The 20,079-nt window shown below is 32.0% G+C and overlaps 2 protein-coding genes across 2 annotated transcripts; one reads left to right on the top strand and one right to left on the bottom strand.

The window, feature by feature from the left end:
* Window positions 1-2,512: 2,512 nt before the first annotated feature.
* On the top strand, window positions 2,513-3,508 carry LOC107176395 (uncharacterized). Its single transcript, XM_015528832.1, has one exon. The coding sequence runs from the start codon at window positions 2,513-2,515 to the stop codon at window positions 3,506-3,508; it is 996 nt and encodes a 331-aa protein (XP_015384318.1).
* Window positions 3,509-10,733: 7,225 nt separating this feature from the next.
* Window positions 10,734-11,732, bottom strand: LOC107176394 (uncharacterized). The gene has a single exon (XM_015528830.1). The coding sequence runs from the start codon at window positions 11,730-11,732 to the stop codon at window positions 10,734-10,736; it is 999 nt and encodes a 332-aa protein (XP_015384316.1).
* Window positions 11,733-20,079: the final 8,347 nt, after the last annotated feature.

Here is a 20,079-nt window from a genome sequence, read left to right on the forward strand (position 1 = left end):
CAAACACACAATTGATAATATCATATAAATTATATAATTATGTAATTAATGTAAACAATATTTTAATATCATATATAGAGCGTTTGGGATAGCTGCGCTGTGGCAGTGCAGCTGCTCTCCATACTTTAATTTAGGGGAATATCCCCTGAAACAAACAGCACAGCTGTTCCAAACGAACCTATAATTCTATGTTATAAACACACCTTTATTGTAACTATATTTTTGTGATATGTTTTTAGAATGTAACTTAAATTGCGTGAGGCTTCTTGGGATTTGCAAAAATACAAAGATTTATGTTGTAATAAGGTTCTCATGCAATTCAAATAATTAAAAAGCTTTATCATCATAACTTTGGTGACCCTTGTGCTTTTTATTTTATTACTATACAATACAAGGATCAAGATGGACTAATATAGACTTTTGAGCCCAATATTGTTGTAGGCCACCCTTCTTATAATCTTCACGGATCTCTGCACCAAGCCTTGGGCCCTAGGATGCCGATTAAATTTGGGGGTAATTTTTAGGGACCTCCCCTGAAATTTGGTGTATTAACATTTAGATAGAATGTATTGCTGTAATTACAGATACTTCCCCTACCATTAGTTATCAGTTAGTTTGATTGTTAGTGGACTGTTAAAATTACTAAAATAACCTTCTCGCAAAAATAATAAACCAGAACCCACGGGAAAAGCTCAGCGGCAACTATGAACCTCCACCTGGATCTGGACCCATAGCACTGAGATAAGCAGCTAATTCAACATCTTCTGAGTATCCGATGCCATCTCTTGTTCCCCCAGTCCCTCTGACTACCCAGGATCTGACGCCAAGGCGACCCGAGCTCCTCATCTCAATATTCTCTTCCATCTCCAACTAAGCGGCATCAGAATCAACAAAATGTTTGAAAACTCACTTCAATAAAATGGTCATTGATGCTTTGATGGTGTGTATTGGGTATAAAGAGGCTCTGTCGCAGACTGGAGCTGGAGCTGGAGCTGAGCTGAGTTGACCCGTTGAGCGAATTGCGTTTGCAGTGTCCATGTGTAAGCGTATATTGTATAACAATAACGAAGCAGTTTTTAATTTCTTATGTTCCACCGATGGGGAAAGTGGGTTTACTATTATAGGAGTATTGTCTATTGTGATTGGTTGGGTCTTTTGTGAACTGTTGGCTGGTTTCTTTTCAAGTGAATAGACTAACAAAACAAACGATTCAAAGCAAAATAATAATTGGCGGGGTGTCATGCCAGTCAATCCGAGTTGGAATCATCATCAGTGGCTCAAGGGTGATGGCAGCGGCAGTTGGATGGCGTCGGTGATGGCCAAAGTGGCGACGGCAGGGTATTAGTTTTTGTGAGACAAGCCGTGCTCTTGGGTTAATATTTGGCGGTGGACGGAGCTAATTCAGAGGCTGCAGTGAATGGGGTTGGTTGCCAGCGCGAAGAGGGGACTCCGGCAGTGGCAAAGCACCACAACCGGCTGCTGGTGGAGCCGTGGCCGGCTGGTCAAGGCTGGGCAAGCAAGTTGGTCAAATTTTTTGTCTATCGGATAAAAATATTTTTTTAAAAAATATGCTTTTACATAATTATCCTTTTATACTGACGTTTTATGTATTTGTATACTAACGGTACGGGAGGTGTCTGTAATTACAGCAATACATTTCATCTATGTGTTAATACACCAAACCTCAAGGGAGGTCACTAAAAATTACCCTTAAATTTGGTCCCCGCCAGCCCACAACTAGGAACGATGAGCTGTTGACCAATAGTGATGGCTGATGTGGAAAGTGATTTTGCGGCTACCAGCTAACAAGTATCTCTTGATCTCAAATTAGAGGAATGCCATTTACCCACAAAATTGTATATGAAAAATAGAATGAAGGCATTTATAGAAAAAAATGAAATCAATAAAATATTTATTGTCTTTAGTGTCATATGCAAGTTTATATGTAGTCCAAATTCTATTACTCAAATTATTCTCCTCACTTGATTGAATGCATTAATTGAAAGAAAAATCTTGTGTGCTACCAAAGAAAAATCTTGTGTGCCACTCAGTTGTCCAATAATTTCCAAAAAGGATAATAGGTTAAAATATAACCACATCGTAAGTGTTGTTTTCATTCACTTATAGCTAGCAGAATTTAATAATCCCAAGATGGAGTTGATGTCTTTTTAAATAGCATATTAAAAATTAAAACTACTGACGTTGGACTAAACATTCTAATCAATGAAATTATTTAGTTCTGGGTAATTAGAAGACAAAACCAAATCCACTTTTATTCGTATTGTATTGATGTAGTCAAAATTCTTGGCTAATCTAACTGACCAAAGCCGCGTATTGACTCAACTTTCCGGTCCTTAGTTGCCTAAAAGCTTCAATTTTTGTCCCACTTGCACTCCCCATCCATGATTCATTCACATCATTTTCCCTCTATATAAAATATATATATACACACAGCGTGTTATTATTCTTATCACATCAAATCTGATTACTATCTTCATAAAAAATTTCAGCCATGGAGAGACACCAAGAACTGAAACGCCTCGGCTTCTTTGGCATCCTCAAAGAATCCTTCAAGCTCATCTTCTCACTAAAAAAGCTCTTCACTCAAATCTCACTAGCCCTTCTAATCCCCATCTCCATAATCCTCGAAGTCAAGATCCTCACCGCCATTTTGTTCTCATTCAACATGTTTAAGAACAGAGACGAACCCGAAGATTTTACAGTCTTTATCATCCCCCAGTACTCAACCCTAAACATTTCTTATATAGCCTCCTTCAAATGGGTAGCTTTTTGGCTTTTGTCCGAAATCACTTATCTCATTCTCCTTTTAGTCCTCTCCATTCTTTCCACCGTCACAATTGCTTTTACTACTGCCTCCATTTACAAATCAAAAGAGACCACCACCTTCAAGAAGGCCGCCGCGGCGGTTCCAAAGCTCTGGAAGCCAATTTTGATCACCTTCTTATTAGTCTTCGCCGTTACTTTTGCTTACGATTACATTCTTGGACCAGTTCTTGGATTGATCCTTCGGCTTCTTTTTTTCAAAAAATTCGCCGTCTTAAAAATCGTCATCGGTGTGATTCTCACAGTCTTGTACATAGCAGTGTTTGTTTATATTACATTAATTTGGCATATGGGCACTGTGGTTTCTGCTTTGGAGAATGATATCTATGGGGCGAAAGCCATCATAAAGGGCAGGAACTTGCTAAAAGGGAAGATGAAAGCTTCAGTTGCTGTGTTTGTTGTACTCTTGACATTATCAGCAGGAATTGATACAGCTTTTGTGCTCGTTGTGGTATATGAAACTATAAGAATTTGGGCTGTCAGAATTGGAGTTGGAATTCTTCTGGTGCTTTTAAAGTTGCTGATGGTTCTACTTGGCCTTGTTGCACAAACTGTTATCTACTTTGTTTGCAAATCTTATCATGATGAGACTTTTGAGAATCTGGATGATGCAGATGATCAGAAGGTACCCATATATGTCCAATATGAGAAACTTCCTGTTTAGGATATATTCAATTTTTCTTTATATATATATAAATCATATCATGGAGGTTCTTGTGTGTTTGTTAGGTTGTGAATCTGCTTTCAGTGTTTATTATTTTGTATCTTTGGAATCATAATCAAAATTCAAATGTGTGTATAAATTGATCATATCATATATCTTATAATTGTTCAATTTCGTCTTTGATGTAGAAGAATTTCTACAGTTACTGACAATTTATATATCAAAATTCATAGTGGCAAGTTTGGCTGCAGCTCAGCTGCATTTATGTGATGGGCCATGGTTTTTCTTCAAACCCCATCTTTTTATTCTACTTAAAAATTTATTTTAGTGATCCAATAAATTTGTTATCTCACATCAATTTGAAGTTTTGAACATATATATTTATATAAATTATTTGTAGTTCTATTATAAATACACAAAAAATAATGTTTATTATAAATGATAGTCAAAATATCAAGAAAGGGAGAATAAATCAACATAAAGAAAATATTCTTGTTTGTTTCATTCACAAATAGTCCTGTCATATTCTAATTCTAATAAGTGGTGGTAATTTTTTTCATAATTTGTGAACCAAACATGAATCCGATATGAAATAAAATTTTGAACCAAAAAATAAATTTGGGTCAGATTTAGGTAGTCATCGTTGATAATGTGGGCTTAGATTTAGAATTTTCTACACAAAAATTCATTTATGATATGATTGATAGTTCAATTATTTATATTATATTGACTTACTTTTCAACTTTAAAAAACTAAGTTATATGTTTCATTATTTAGTCATATTAAAAAAAAAAATGAATAGAGTAGTTTGCGTGGCTCGTACTACAAACATGAAATGGGTAATGCTTTTTAAAAAATCAAAATTATCTACATGGTATCAGATTGCTTGGATTTGATATGAGACGAGAGGAAAACTCAATAAAAAAAATGAGACGACAACTTAAATTGTCGATTTTAATTAAAAAGTTATTTATTTATTTTCCCTTGTCACTCACCAAAGCCAGTAATTGGCTGTTAAAATGCATAAAAATTTTCCATTAATTTTTGTTGATGTTTCGTAGAATAATACTTAAGGTGCATACTTTTTTTAAATAAATTATTATTAAAAACTTATTTGACAACATCGTATAATTGTCACATAGTTAATCATTGTTCATCTTGTTGATATTCATAAAATTAATTGGATTCATTTCTTTATCAATGAATTTACATGTTACATCAATTTAACAATACTCTTTTTTGAATAATTATATCAATCTCCATCGTGGAATAAATCGTTGAGGAATTGTATCTATGCTAAGGAAAGACGTTACAGACTTTTCTTTGTTATTGATTATGACTAAGCTCCAATCTGACTTCGTCCCCAGGTGGAAATTGGAAGTACGGATGAATTGATCACGCACCACCCATTCTAACTAATTATTAACCATTGAAATTATTATAAAGAAATAAATAATTCCATTCCCTGTTCTATGCATAACACATTAATACTTGTATTATGGAGACTTTGACTTAGATCTTTCTAATATTTGTACGAGATTTGAGATGTGGCATTGAAAAATTTCTAAGAGCGGGGACTTAATTTAGAAAATTTTATATAAATAACTACAAAACTTTTGAGGTTTTTAAATTTAATTCCACAAACTTTTTCCGATCATAATCAGTTAGATATTAGTTTTTTTTTGGATCAAATAAACCTTATCACTTTCAACAAATTTACAAACAATGTCACTTTTATAAATTTAAGGTTTTACTCAATATTTTCAGTAAACCTCAACATCCTAAACACTCTCAACAAACCTCATCACTTTATGCATAACTAAAGATATAAAATTATCAATTGGAGAGCATCTTAAGGTTAGTTTATGTTTTTACATAATATAAATTTTTAGTGTACTAAGTTTAAGGTTTTGGTACGAAATTGATGTGAGTTTTGTTGTAAATATTGTTATTTTTCATTTATAAAGCAATGTGATTAAAGTACTTAGATTTGAGTTGAAAAAAAAAATGAAAATAATAGAAACTTGAGGTAAAAACAAAGCTCAAGTTATATGCGACAGCCTGGGCAACAGATGCCTATCACACATAAATTGTATTTATGTGTGATAAACACCTGACGTGTAGCTTGTTGGACATAATTACAGTATGTACCTTTCCAAAGATCATAACTTAGGCTATACATGTATGTTTTAAGCATATAATATATTTTTTTGAAGCATGCGACGAGACGATTGGAATTCAGAAATTGTTATGCCATTTTTCCCCAGGCTGAACCAAAAATTTACTTGAATTAAGTATGACAGGCACTTATCGCATATAACCACAGTATGTGCGCCATCTATATAAAATGTATTGCATATCACTTTATCATGTTATGTAATATGTAACTATGTTTGTTTTATCTTTTTAATATTTTTTAGGTTTAATAAATTCATTTTGCTTCAATTGTTTTATAATGATTGGCGGAAGATGTTGGCGAATGGTCGTATAGAGTCCGCGAATACCAAAAATACAACTTTTTTAGTTTAGAAAAAATTTATGTTTGATCAATTTTTGGCAAGAGTGTATGAGGTTTTGCAAATAAATACTAATGAATATAGTCACGATAAAGACAACTTTGAGGTCTAATAACACAATCTGTCATGCATGTTCACTACCTATAGACATATTTAATAATAAAATGATCAAGACTGTATACATATTGCCTTTAATATGGTCAATTATGGATGTATTCCTATTTGTTACCACATTTCCTTGATTATTGAACCAAGATATTAAGCCACTTGTACAAACTCAAACTCCTTTTAAAGCAAATGTCTCTATCCCCAATATTAAAGAAGAGGTGTTACCAAACATGATGTCGTTACAATAACGTTACTTTCCACTTCACGACAACAATGACACCATAGATTACAACGACATTACCCTAGTAGACGTTAAAGAAAAGGTATTACACTAATGACATCGTTAGAGAAACGCTACTCTCTATTGCACAATAATGATTTATGCAAAAATAATAATCCTATTGATGACATCAGCAACATAAAAGTGTATAATGTTTGTGTGGAACATATAATAATATGAGGGACACTCATTTCAATAGTCTAGTTGATGATGGAGGCTTCAGTCATTCCAAAATTCTTTTTAATGACAAGGATGAGGGTCTGTAGGATATTTCTATTAATAAAATAGACAACCAACCTTTCATTCAATGGCCCGTTCGAGGAGGAGGATAGAATTTTACCCCTTCTAGGTTTTGTTCCAGTGTTGCCTTCAAGCTTGATTGATCTAAACTTGGTTAAAAGCCGTAAATTTGATGATATTAATGTGGGTAAGTTGTTAGCTGAGAAGAATTAGTTAATACTGGAGCTACGTAAAGTTGCCTTGATAGATAAATTTGATTTCAAGATTGTACAGTCCATAACTACATGTTTTGAGGCCTATTGCTCTTCCGAATCATGTAAATGACATATTCTAGCAAAAAAAAAATTGAGTGAGCAAAATATTCTTAAGGTAGTGAGGAGAGTTGACAATGTACACACTTGTTCTAATGAAGTGTTGCCTAGTGATCTTCATCAAGTAAGGAGCGTAGTTGTCATCATAGTATTGCAGATAAATTTATTCACAAGAAACAGATATACACTCCAAATGACATCAGAGCAGATAAACAACAACGATATGGTTCTTGGTTATCATACAAGTAGGTGTCTCTAGCCAAATAAGTTGCTATTGGAATAATACAAGAGGACCCTACAGAGTCATACAACGTACTTCTCAAATACTCTTATATTTTGATCAAAGCAAATGAAGTATAGTTCTTCACCTCGAACAAATGGAAAGAAAATTTTCAAATTTTCTTTTAAAATGACAGCCATTTTTGAGTGATGTGGAGATAAACTTAAAAAAATGACAAATAAACCAAACAATTAAAATTTTCTAAAATGATTAATAAAGTGACAGTTTACTTTTAACTTAAAGTATATTATTATGACAATAACCAAAGCTCTAGTTCTGAATTTTTCTGAAATCGAAGTTTCCAAGCGACTGAATCTGGCTTTGATACTGGTCATTGCAATGACATCAGAGTAGACATACGAGTGAAGTTTTCTAGAATAAAAAACACAGATTGTATACTGGAATACACCATTTATCACAATTTGTGCTTTTATGCGAAGCGCTCATCACACTAGTAATCGCACCAAATTTGGTGTGAGGGACAACCTACACAAAAAGACAGGCTCTGTGTTGCCTGTTATAAAAATTCTATGTTTTTATGTTGGCTGCCTCTCTCGTCCATCGCACCAATTTGGTGCAATGGGCACTGGCCATTGCAAAAAATTTAGTGCAATGGGTGTGCAATCGCCATCACCTGTTGCAACCAAAATTAAATGCCCATTGCACCCAAAATTTGTGTAGTGGTTAGCCCATTGCACACTCTTAAACAACAACCACCACTGTTATTCTTAACATGACTTAAAAATAATTTTTAACTCTCAAGTATAAGAGTGTCTTGTTATATTATAACTCGGTGAGTCCGAAGTCGATCAACGGAGAAATGATTTAATTTATTTATTTAAGTTTATCAAAAAAATAAAAATTAAATTAAAAATATGCAATTTAATTTACAAAAAACTATGAAATCGAATTAGTTAAGGTTATAGATCCACTCTTAGTAATAAATACAATTTAACAAATTCTTTTTATTTTTATTTTATTTTCCAGAAGATTAATTGTATAAATTAAAATTATTTTTCCATTTATTTTATTATGCATTAAGAACTTAATGTGCCAAAACTTAATTTGTCTACAATAAATCAAAATACCAGTTTACCATACTTTATACTAAGATATTAAGAATTCATTGTACCAAACTCCCATGTTTGTCTACAATAAATCAAAATTTCAAAATATAAAATATGGATAAAATTAAATAAAAAATAATTTAATTTATAAAATTAAAAATAGAATTTGATTGAACCATATTTTTACTAAGAGTTTCACCTTCCCCTAACAACGAATATTTAGCTAAACATTTTTTAAATAAGAGAAATTATTAAAATTGAAAAACACATAATTAAAAAAATGAAATTTGAAAATTGAAATAAAACTAATTTTATTGATTGAAAATATATTATAAAGAGAGATGAGAAAAAGAATTTGAGGGGAAATAAGAGAGGAGAAGGTGTGGAGAGGTGTGTTCCCCCTCTCTCTATTTATACTAATACATGGTTAATCTACATTACACAAATAAATAAAACTAATTACATCTTAACTTTACATTTGTCCCACTAATAAAACATAAATCTAACTTAATCCACTCAAGCACATCCAACACATTTAACTAATAGTTACCATACCTAACATAGTAAAAACTTATAATTTCACAATTACTACATTGATAAAAACTTACAAATTTACAATAAAAATCTCGGATTCTTCTCGACAATGACATAATTTTTGGACTTTCGGAATCCAAATTTGACATCCGTACATTTGTTTGGAGCCCCAAATTGCGTGAAATTATTATTTTTACCTAATAAACACACAAAAATACACAAAGTCAAATATTTAAAAAATAATTAAAAATTCACAATATGTTACATAATTACAAATATAAATTACATTAATAGCACAAAATAACATTTTTTACTCCTTAATAAATATATAATTTTTAACAGTAATCAATTCTTGAACTACTACCAATATTACTCTAAAATTTCATTCTTAACTAATGAAATAAAGCATAAAAGGAAATAGCTAACCTTGTTCTTTTCACTGCACAATTGATGTCAGTGATTTAAGCCATCGTTCACTGTGATTTTGGTCATTTGGTGAGAGATTTGGCTGACAAGAATGATTTCAGGGAGAAATTTGACAAAAAGCTGCCGACAACAGTGCATTACATTGCGGTGAAGAGATTTCCGCGAGAAGAATGATTTTGGGGAGAGATTTGACATGAAACCGCCGATGATGGTGAAGTGAGAAGAAGGTTTCAACAAATGGTTTGACAGGGGTACTTTGGACAAAAAAAATTGATATTTGGCTAATTATAATAGGAAAAAGTTAGGGGGTCAAATTTAAAAAACACAAAAATTTTATGATTATTTTTATAAAGTTTCCTTAGTATTTTTTTTAATTACTTTCATATGTACTCTTGTTGTGTTTGGTCATTATAGTGATGGCCAGTTAGATATAAAACAGTGAATGAAATATTTATTGCTTTATATTAATTAAACTTAGAATATTTCATGTTTTATATTAATTAAACTTATTTATTAGATTCCAAAAAAAGTATTAATTAAATAAATACTTTTTACTTATAAGTATGGCTTAATTGTTTAATAAAAAAATGTTTATGAAAATAGTATTGCCTAACATATATTTACTATTTTTATTCTTATCAATTATGATTACCAAACACATATTACTATTTTTAATTTTAAAATACAAGATATAAAAAATGATACTAGATATATACTTAAATTCAAAATAGAATAACTGCAAAATATCATTTTTCATTCCCATTTTTATTTTCAAAAAATACTAATTCAGAAACAATACTGAACAAGCCCTAAACTTTTGTTAGTTTGTAATTTTAGTTGGCTAAGAAATGCTAGATTTGATATTTAATAAGGAAAATTAAAAATAAATTAAATTCTAGCCTTAGAAATTTTTTAAATGCCATGTGTCAAAATTTTCTATAAAGATTAAAAAAAAAAGATTTAGAGAGGATTCAAATCCATTTAATAAGGATTATGATCCTCTCTTATTGTTTTTCCTAGTACCAATCCTTCTCCTAAAAAATTCAACAATGGGGAGAAAGCAAGAACTGAAGCTTCTTGGCTTCTTTGGTATCCTCAAACAATCCACCAAGCTCATCTTCTGACACAAAAAACTATTCACCCAAATCTTCTATGGTGAGGATTGGTTTATTAGCTAACGCCCCTGGCGGAATTAAAACGTTTAACAAAAGCAAGGCTGTCCAAGCGCAAAATGGTAAAACGAAATTAAAAAATATAAATTCTAAATCAACTACAATGTTTTCCCTCTTTCAGAGATATCAAACTACTTCATGCAACTACTAGAGAAATTAATTCTTCCAGATCAAATACATAAGAGCGATGAAATTATGAAGCATATGGTATATGCAAACACTGATAATTAATTACATTAAAGATACAAGAACAACTTAAAAAATACAAGGCCGTGCATCATTTTGTTTATCCTAAACAGTGAGTTTCTGATATTGAACATCCAAGGATAACTTATGATCATCAGCTGCATCATACAGATCCTCAAAATTCTCATCATGATAAGACTTGCACACAAAATATATAACAGTTTGTGCAACAAGGCCTATTAGAACCATCATCAACTTCAAAAGCACCAGAAGAATTCCAATTCCGATTCTGATAGCCCAAATTCTTATCGTTCCATATACAACAACGAGGGCAAAAGCTGCATCAACTCCTGCTGCTAACGTTAAAAGCACAACAAACACAGCAACTGAGTCTTTCATCTTCCCTTTTAGAAAGTTCCTGCCCTTTATGATGGCTTTCGCCCCATAGATATCATTCTCCAATGCAGAAACCATAGTGCCCACATGCCAAATTAATGTAATATAAACAAACACTACTATGTACAAGACTGTGAGAATCACACCGATGACGATTTTTAAGAAGGCGAATCTTTTCAAAAAAAGAAGCCGAAGGATCAATCCGAGAACTGGTCCAAGAATGTAATCGTAAACAAAAGTAACGGCGAAGACTAATAAGAAGGTGATCAAAACTGGCTTCCAGAGCTCTGGTACCACCGCCGCGGCCTTCTTGAAGGTGGTGTCTTTTGTTTTGTAAATGGAGGCAGTACTGTAAGCGATTGTGACTGTGGATAGAATGGAGAGGACTAGAAGGAGAATGAGATAGGTGACTTCTGACAAAAGCCAAAGAGCTACCCATTTGAAGGAGGCTATGTAAGAAATGTTTAGAGTTGAGAATTGGGGGATGATAAAGACTGTAATATCTTCCGGGTCGGCTCTGTTCTTAAACATGTTGAACGAGAACAATATTGCAGTGAGGATCTTGACTTCGAGGATTATGGAGATGGGGATTAAAAGGGATTGTGAGATTTGAGTGAAGAGCTTTTTGTGTGAGAAGATGAGCTTGAAGGATTCTTTGAGGATGCCAAAGAAGCCGAGACGTTTCAGTTCTTGGTGTCTCTCCTCCATTGCTGAATTTTTTTTTCTCAAGAACTTAGATTGATGAGATGAAGAAGAGGATGGATTGGAAACAACGAAGTATTGAATAATGAGTTGTTTACATATAATATGTAAAGGGAAAATGATGTGAATGCGGATGGTGAGTAGGACAATGGGAGTCAATAATTTTATACAAGTTGCCCCCCGTAAGAAAGGATTGGCGATTGGTGTATGGGCAATAATTACGCGGCTTGATCAGAAATGGCCAAGAATTTTGACTACATCACAACAGAGTAAACGATGTACAGAACCTTTATGTAATGGAACATTGAACTCTTCTTTTTGGCCTTTTTCTTTTTCTTAATGATAACTTAGAGCATCTCCTACACGCTATTCAAATAAGAAGTAAAATCTTATTTGAAGAGCTATATCAATATTAAATACTCCAAAAGATACGTTAATTTAGATTTTTCAAATAAGATTTGTTTCCCACTCTTCAATATTGACAAGTGAGTTTCTCCCTCTTCTATTAATATTTTATTATTATTTATTGAAAAGATAAGACTACAATAATTATTATTTATGTTTTTTAAAAAATATAATAACAATTCAATTTGATAGTTGGAAAGATTTGATTAAAATAATATTAATTTATTCTTATTTGGTGAGTGTTTTGGAGGGGATTATATTTTTCTATACACTTATTTGCCATATCAGTAAGCAAATTAAAATTTGAAGAGTAAAATTTAAAGAACTTTTTAGAGATGCTCTGAGGTAGATAGATAAAAGCGGCTCGACTAATCAATAGTTTTCAATTTTTCTTGTGTTGACAAAGATTAGATAAAAGCGTTTATCACAAACGGGCTTTCGGCTTTCCCATCCACAAAAATTATCTTGAATCTTGATGGATTTTGCGATGTTCAATTTTTATTGGGATAATTTTTAGGGACCTCCCCTGAGGTTTGGGGTATTAACAGTCTGAGAGAATGTATGACCGTAATTATACAAACCTCCCTTGGCGTTAGTATTTTGTAACGTTGACTGTTAGTGGACTGCTAAAATTTCCAAAATACCCTTGTCATCAAATAAGGATGACGAATATTGTCGCCAACATCACAAAACACATAGAAAGACCAAGATTCCCATTAATTGTAGAAAGAATTGACATTGCATAATAATAAATAATAATATATAAAATTTGAATCAAGCTACCAATATTGCTTTAAAATGTGGTGAAGCTGGTGAAATGCACAGATTGCATGGTTTCTGTTGATGTGGATTAGCAGTCGATGAAGTTGTTGAGGGGAGTTTGACAATGGTGGGAAAGCACCCTGATCGCCTAGATTTGGATGGGCTTTTGGGGTTGGTTTTTCTTATTTTGGTTTTAAGCGCTAAAACTTTTATTATGAGATGGCTGGCGAGAAGAGGGTACAGAGGTTGAAATCTGTTTTGAGGAAGCATGGCGGAGAGTGGCGGTGGTTGGAGGCGACAAAGATGAAGTTGGTGGTAGATCGGTTAGATTTTTGTTTTCAATTATGGAATGTGACAAACTTGATTGAGTTGATTGGCGGGAAGACGGGACAGGAGGTGGATTTCTAGTAGTACAGGGAGGAACTAGTGGTGGTTGACTGCCGTCATGGTTCGCGGGGGTGTTTGCAAGTGAAATACAAGTATGCAACCCAAGAGGGGGGTGAATTGGGATTCTAAAAAATTATTCAATTTATTAAAGAAAATCTCAATGCAATTATAAATCAAATTCAAGGCAATAACAATTAAGATGATCACAATATAAAAAGATAAGGGAAGAGGGATTCAAACACCGAGATTTTTACGTGGTTCGGCCAACCTCGCCTACGTCCACGCCTCCAAGCTTTCTAAGCTTGAGGATTCCACTAAGCAAGCCTCCAAGGCTTCAAATGCTTACACTTGACTTCCAAGGTGTCAATGGACCTTTACAACAAGAGATTATCCCCAATCTTTTAACCCAAGTGTATCTCAACACTTACAATCACTCAAAGTAAAAGATTACAAACTGTTTTGCCTCTCACAATATATAAGATTACACAATGATGCTTAATATGTGAATAGATGAAGCAAGAATGTGTTCTAAGCTCTATGAAGATTGTATTCTCGAATATTAGCTCAAATGGTCGTGTTGTGATCAACCTTCTTTGAATTTGAATGAGCTTATTTATATTTGGAGCTGAAAATCTAGCCGTTACAAACTGTCGGACAGAAAACTGTTCGCCGTTAACCATTAACGGTTAACCGTTTAGGCTGGTCAAAGTTACCGTTGGGCCAATTTTCAAATAAACGGTTAGTCGTTTAGGCTTAACCTTTCGCCGTTAACTTCCAGAGAGCTGCAAGATAAACATTGGTTATTCGTTTACACTAAACAGTTAAGGACTTGCGTGAAGTGGCTTCTCTGAATATTATCGGTTAACCGTTTGAAATAAACGGATCGTCGTTTGTCTCCAGTAACCTGCAAAATGAACATCAGTTATCCGTTTTCATTAAGCGGTTAAGGGATTGCAGGAAGTGGCTTCTCTGGATATTATCGGTTGACCGTTTAAAATAAACGGTTCGCCGTTTGGCTTCAGTAATCTGCAAAATAATTTAGCCCTATCAGTTATCGTTAATCAATGCCAGAGGAGGACAACCTTCAATTCTGGACGTTATCGGTTAACCGTTTAAAATAAACGGTTCACCATTAGGTTCCAGTAGCCTTCCCATCTTTAGTGTTTTCCGTTAAACATAAACGGCTAGAGCTTAGGCAATATGTTGCTCTCTGGTGCTAATCGGTTAACCGTTTAAAAGAAAACGGTTTACCGTTAATTTCCAGTAACCTCCCCATCTTTTGTGTTTTCCGTTTTTCATAAACGGTTAGAGGTTTAGGAAATGTGTAGCTCTCTGCCTTTAATCGGTTAACCGTTTTAAATAAACGGTTCACCGTTTATAACCAGAATTGCAATTTTAAACAAGTTTTTGCAGAGAATCTCTTTCTAATTTGAAAATCCATCTTTTATGAAGAAATAAGGCAATGATTAAAAGGGCTTTCGTTTATTAAGAAATAGCTCCAATATTTTTGTCAAAAACCATATAAAATTTGTTATCATCAAAATCAATATTATTAACATATTCATGTTAACAGCAAGATCATTTATTGGTTACAACAACTACGTTAAAGCGTTTGGTGCTGGAGAATGGTTGTTGTTTGGTTAATTGGTTCAATGAAAAAGAAAATGATGAAGTTCATGAAAGAGAAATTGAACCTAATAGCCACTGGGTATTGATGTGTATCAGTGAGCAAAACTCGGATCCTCGGTTTTGTTTATTTTTCATTTGTTCATGATAAAGTTCATGAAAGAGAAATTGAAGCTAATAACCACTGGGTATTGATGTGTATCAGTGAGCAAAAGTCAGATCTCGGGTTTTGTTTAATTTTTATTTTTTCAAGTTTGTTTTAAAATTACAAATTTACCCACAAATACTAAAGATATACAAAACGTTATACTAACGCCAAAAGAGGTTTGTGTAATTACGGTCATACGTTCTCTTAGACTGTTAATGCGTTAAACCTCAGGAGAGGTCCTTAAAACTTACCCATTTTTATTGGTTAACGTTTACTATTACAGGCTATTTACTAGGAAAAAGCGCCACGCGAACCAATGAATTTGAAAAGGAGTGCAAAAAGACTAAACTACCCTTCGAAGTATTTAAACTACGTGACTATTCTTTATCACTACAAGAAAAAGGAGATAACACGACAAGAATTTAACAAAATGTGTGTTGTGACGTTGCAGAATCTGATATTCAATAACTTTTCAAAATTGTGTTGCTAAAAATTTAATTTTAACAACATATTTCATCGCGCGTTGTTAAATATATTATTATAATAATTTTATGATTGTGGTGGATTTTAAAGATAAAATGATAATTTATAAACTAAGCTCGTTTTTAAAAGTTTCATCTTAATGTTGTTAATAAAAGTACACCACAACGTTCTTCTTGTTCATTGTCATTTATATTCAATACTGTATTTCTTGGTATGTTATGAAATCACGTTGTTGGTTACATTTATCACCATTTTTTTATGTCTATAATAATAATAAAGCAATCAATTTCAAATAATAAGTGGTTTTTTATATAAATAATTTGATTCAAAATTTTAGGATTTGGTATGCAAAATCTGAATATAATAATTATACGGTAAGAATTATTACAGTGGGTTTAAGAATTTGTAATACTATTTTGCATTAAGTGAAATCAAATTAAATAATAGAAAATATTATGCCACTAAACTACTTAAAAATTAATTTTAATAGAGTTTTTTTAGTATTTAAATTATTTAAATTTGATAATCGAAATCAAATAATATTTTATTTATGTATCTATTAATTTTTTTGTTATTAACTAAATATTTACTTTTTAACTTTTAATAAATTAGTAAAAAATGTAATTTAAATTTTTGATTGATTGTTATTGTACAATAAAAAAATACGATTTAATATTTCAGTAGTTGAAAAATAACTTTCACTACGCTAGGTTGCTGATAATACAGTAATGCCTATTTTTAATTTTAATTTTATTTCTATATTTTTTTCTTGACGGTAACGTCTAGAGCACTCTTATCCAATACTTGGAAAATTTCACAGGTTCCTCTTTTTTTTTTTTTTTTTTGGTTATCAAACATGTTCCCATCCTTTAGAATTCATCGAATCCAAAAGCCTAGTTCCCTCTTTCAAATCGAATTAAAACTGAAGTCACAAAACTTTATTTCGGTAGCTACAAAACCCATCTTCTTCATCAAGGCATTCATCATCTTCTTCGAGGGAATTCCACCATGGCCTCGTCATGGCAATTCTAGGGTTTACACTTTTTTGGGTTCGTTCCTTTCTTTCCATGTTCTAAACGGCAAGTGAGGAGTGAATCAACTCGTGATTTGTTAACAAACACGTTTATTAGACGACGGTGATAATAAGGTACAAAATTGAAACTAATGGCAAGCAGCTACTGAAGGACAATTGGGAATGTCTGGTAATTTGTTGGGAATTTAGTGGGAGGTGTAAGAGGCGGAGCCAATTTGGCTTCGTGAGTCGTCGCCGGAGCCCTAACCTATTACATCTAGGTCAAGCCCTCTCAATAACTTAAACAAGAATAAGAAGTTTATTACTATCTTAATTTTTCTTATTCACTTACAAATTAATTGTTATCAATTTTAATTTTTTCATCCTATGAGAATCTATGAATTGCAGGAAAAAGCAGCCTTGCAGCTCTTGATCCAAATCTATACGTCAAAAAACGAAAATCGATTATTGACCCACAGGTAATGTTTATTTTGCATATTTTTTCGATCTTTTTTATATATTCGATTGTAATACTGATAAGTGATTTTTGAGGCCAGATCTATTTACGTCCATATCTAGCTAGAATGATGCATTACTTAGAAAAATAAATCTATTCCACCCTTTCTAATGTAGCAGTAAATAAATAAATTTAAAAGGAAAAAGACTGTTAATTAACTGAAAAGAAAAGAATCCTAGACAATCAGATTCTAACACATCTCTTTTTTAATTGAATATATAAGTTGCAGCAAAGATTACTACTAATTAAATGTCGTTCATCATCCTAAAATTAAATAATTTTAAAATAAACATCCTTCTAAACAAGATTTTGCTCTTCGATATAAATAACCTTCTGTTGATGAGAAGCCTCCCCCGCAAAACTGTCTGCATGATAAGACTTGCAGACATAGTAGACAACCGTTTGCACAACAAGATCAAAAAGAATCAACAGCGACTCCAAAAGGAAGCAAAATACTCCAATTCCAACCCTAATTCCAACATTTTGAATCAACAACTCACGTAATGCGAACTTTTGAAAAATTGCATCAATTACTGCAGAACAAACACCTGAAATAACGAGCATGCCCATTGCAATTCCAATCTTCCCCTTTAGCAAAAATCTACTCTTGGTTATTGCTTTAATCCCATAAACATTTTCTTCCAAAACCGAAACAACGATAGCCAAATGCCAAGTTATGGTAATGTAGAGCGATCCCGCAAAGAATAAGATCAATGCAACAACAGCAGCAATAATAGCCGGCCCATTAAAAAGAAACCCTAATGTCAATACAAGCAAAGATCCAAAAACAACGTCATAGAAAAAAACAATGAACAAACTGATTAACAATGTGAAAAGTACTTGTTTCCAGACTTTTGGTATAATGGAAAATGCTTTCTTCACATTAATATCTTTTCCGGTGTAAATGCATGAAACGATAAAAGCAACAGTGGATGTACAAAGAAAGGAGAAGATTAATGTGAAAAAAAAATAAGAAAACTTGATCAAAGCCCAAAATGCGACTCCTTTGAAGGAGTTTAATTCGGATAAATTTAGGTTAGAGTATTGGAAAATATCGAATGTGGGATGCATATTGTCATTATTTCCAAAAATTTTGGAAGATAGCAATTGGGTTACTAGGATATTAGCTTGGAGGATTAAAGAGAGAGGGACAATTAGGGCTAATGTGATTTGAGAGAAGATTTTTTTATTTGAGAAGATGAGCTCGAAAGTTTCTTTGAGGACTCCAAAGAAGCCAAGAGCGGCTTTCAATTCATTGTGTTTCTCCATGAGTACTCGAGATTTTTCTGAAGAAAGAATTATGAGATGTTGTTATTAATAGTTTTTATTCAATAGAAAGTGAATTAAATTGGGAACAACTTGAGCTAATACGCGGTTTTAGTTAGGCCTTAGCCAAAATTTTAGACAACAGAAACGTGTGTTTATCTTATATAAAGTCCCACTAATCTTGTTATTGGTTAGTTATTTAAGTTACTAAATATTGTTGGATTTGTGTTATTTTCGTAAACTTTTTGAGGTTTTTTTGGGGTTAAATATTAAAATGACTAAAGATAAGGAAAAGTTTTTTAGAAGTAGCTAGGGAGTTTCAATGCAAAATTAGGGCATACTACACCAATCAAAGTAGATATACAAAAATAGAAAGATTGTCTATAAGAAACAAAAGGGTACACGACTTATCGAAATGTTTATGGGTTTATTTTATTTTCTGTTTCATTTTTTTTTAATGTTGTTTCTATTTTTTTTTTTTTTAACAACTAAGGCTGAAGGTGAAACTATGCATGGTGTGGTTGAATTATATTCTGTTACGGATTTACTTTTCAATAACTATTGTTCTTATTATTGTTTGTGGTTCTTATTTTGCATGTATTATTAATAATTAAGAATTTATTTGACTATTTTAGTTATACTTAATTGTTTGACAACACGTTGAATGTCATTCTCTTTGATTTTAGTTTTTCATTGAATTGGAAATATATAGCATTTTTTTCATTTAAAAAAAGTGCTTCGGTACACCTTTGAGGGTAAAAAAAATATATATGAGATTGTTTGTTACTAGAGCTGTACTATAGAAATTCTTACGGTGTATTTACCGATTAGTAATCGAAATAGACTGAAATCAAAATGAGTTTGAATTGAAATAGTCCGAAACTAGAATGGGAACGAAATTAGAATAAGTTGTTTAGTAGAGATTTAAAAATCAGAATTGAAATAGCCTATATTTCCATTGATGTGTTTATATTATATATGAATCAAAATAGATTTTTACAAGCTACCAAAGTGTCCTTAGTTAATTATTATTATCATCATCATCATCTTCTTCTTCTTCTTCTTCTTCTATTCTACTAGTAACAATAACAACACCATCACAATAATAATAATAATAATCATCATCATCATCATCATCATCATAATCATAAAATTAACAATAAAATAATAAAAATACTAATAATAATGATGAAAATAATAATAATAATGAAATAACAATAATAATAATAATAATCATAGTGATGAAATAAATAATAATAATAATAATGATAAAATATCAAAAATACTAATAATAGTAATGACGACGACGACAACAACAATAATAATAATGACCTATTAGCAAATATTTCAATACTTATGAGTATTTTATAAATTTTGTAAAGTATTAAAAACAATGAACAAAATATAAAACATAATTGAGGGTAATTTGGACATTTTCACAATTGAGTGGTGAAAGGGTCAATCCCGGGAATGAAAACCTGATTCCCTCAATCTAAAAAACATATGGTCCTACTTGTAAACTAGTGACTATTGTAAACTAGAAAACTCCTATTTATACCCATATTTTTAACTAACCCAACCTAATGATATAAACAAATGGGCCTTTGAATGCATCCAATAACATATCTTAATCTAGACAGAATAAAATAATATAAGTCCTAATCCTCGTCAAACTTGAATCTTGTAAGATAGGAGATAAGTTTTCCTAATTTAATTATATTTATGATTATTTCTCTTATATAAAGAG

This window comes from Citrus sinensis, chromosome 7 (genome assembly GCF_022201045.2).
Source record: "Citrus sinensis cultivar Valencia sweet orange chromosome 7, DVS_A1.0, whole genome shotgun sequence".
Taxonomy (NCBI): domain Eukaryota; kingdom Viridiplantae; phylum Streptophyta; class Magnoliopsida; order Sapindales; family Rutaceae; genus Citrus; species Citrus sinensis.

Excerpts from the sequence above, each read along its gene's own strand:
- LOC107176395 (XM_015528832.1), top strand. The coding sequence starts at position 2,513 with ATGGAGAGACACCAAGAACTGAAACGCCTCGGCTTCTTTGGCATCCTC.
- LOC107176394 (XM_015528830.1), bottom strand. The coding sequence starts at position 11,732 with ATGGAGGAGAGACACCAAGAACTGAAACGTCTCGGCTTCTTTGGCATC.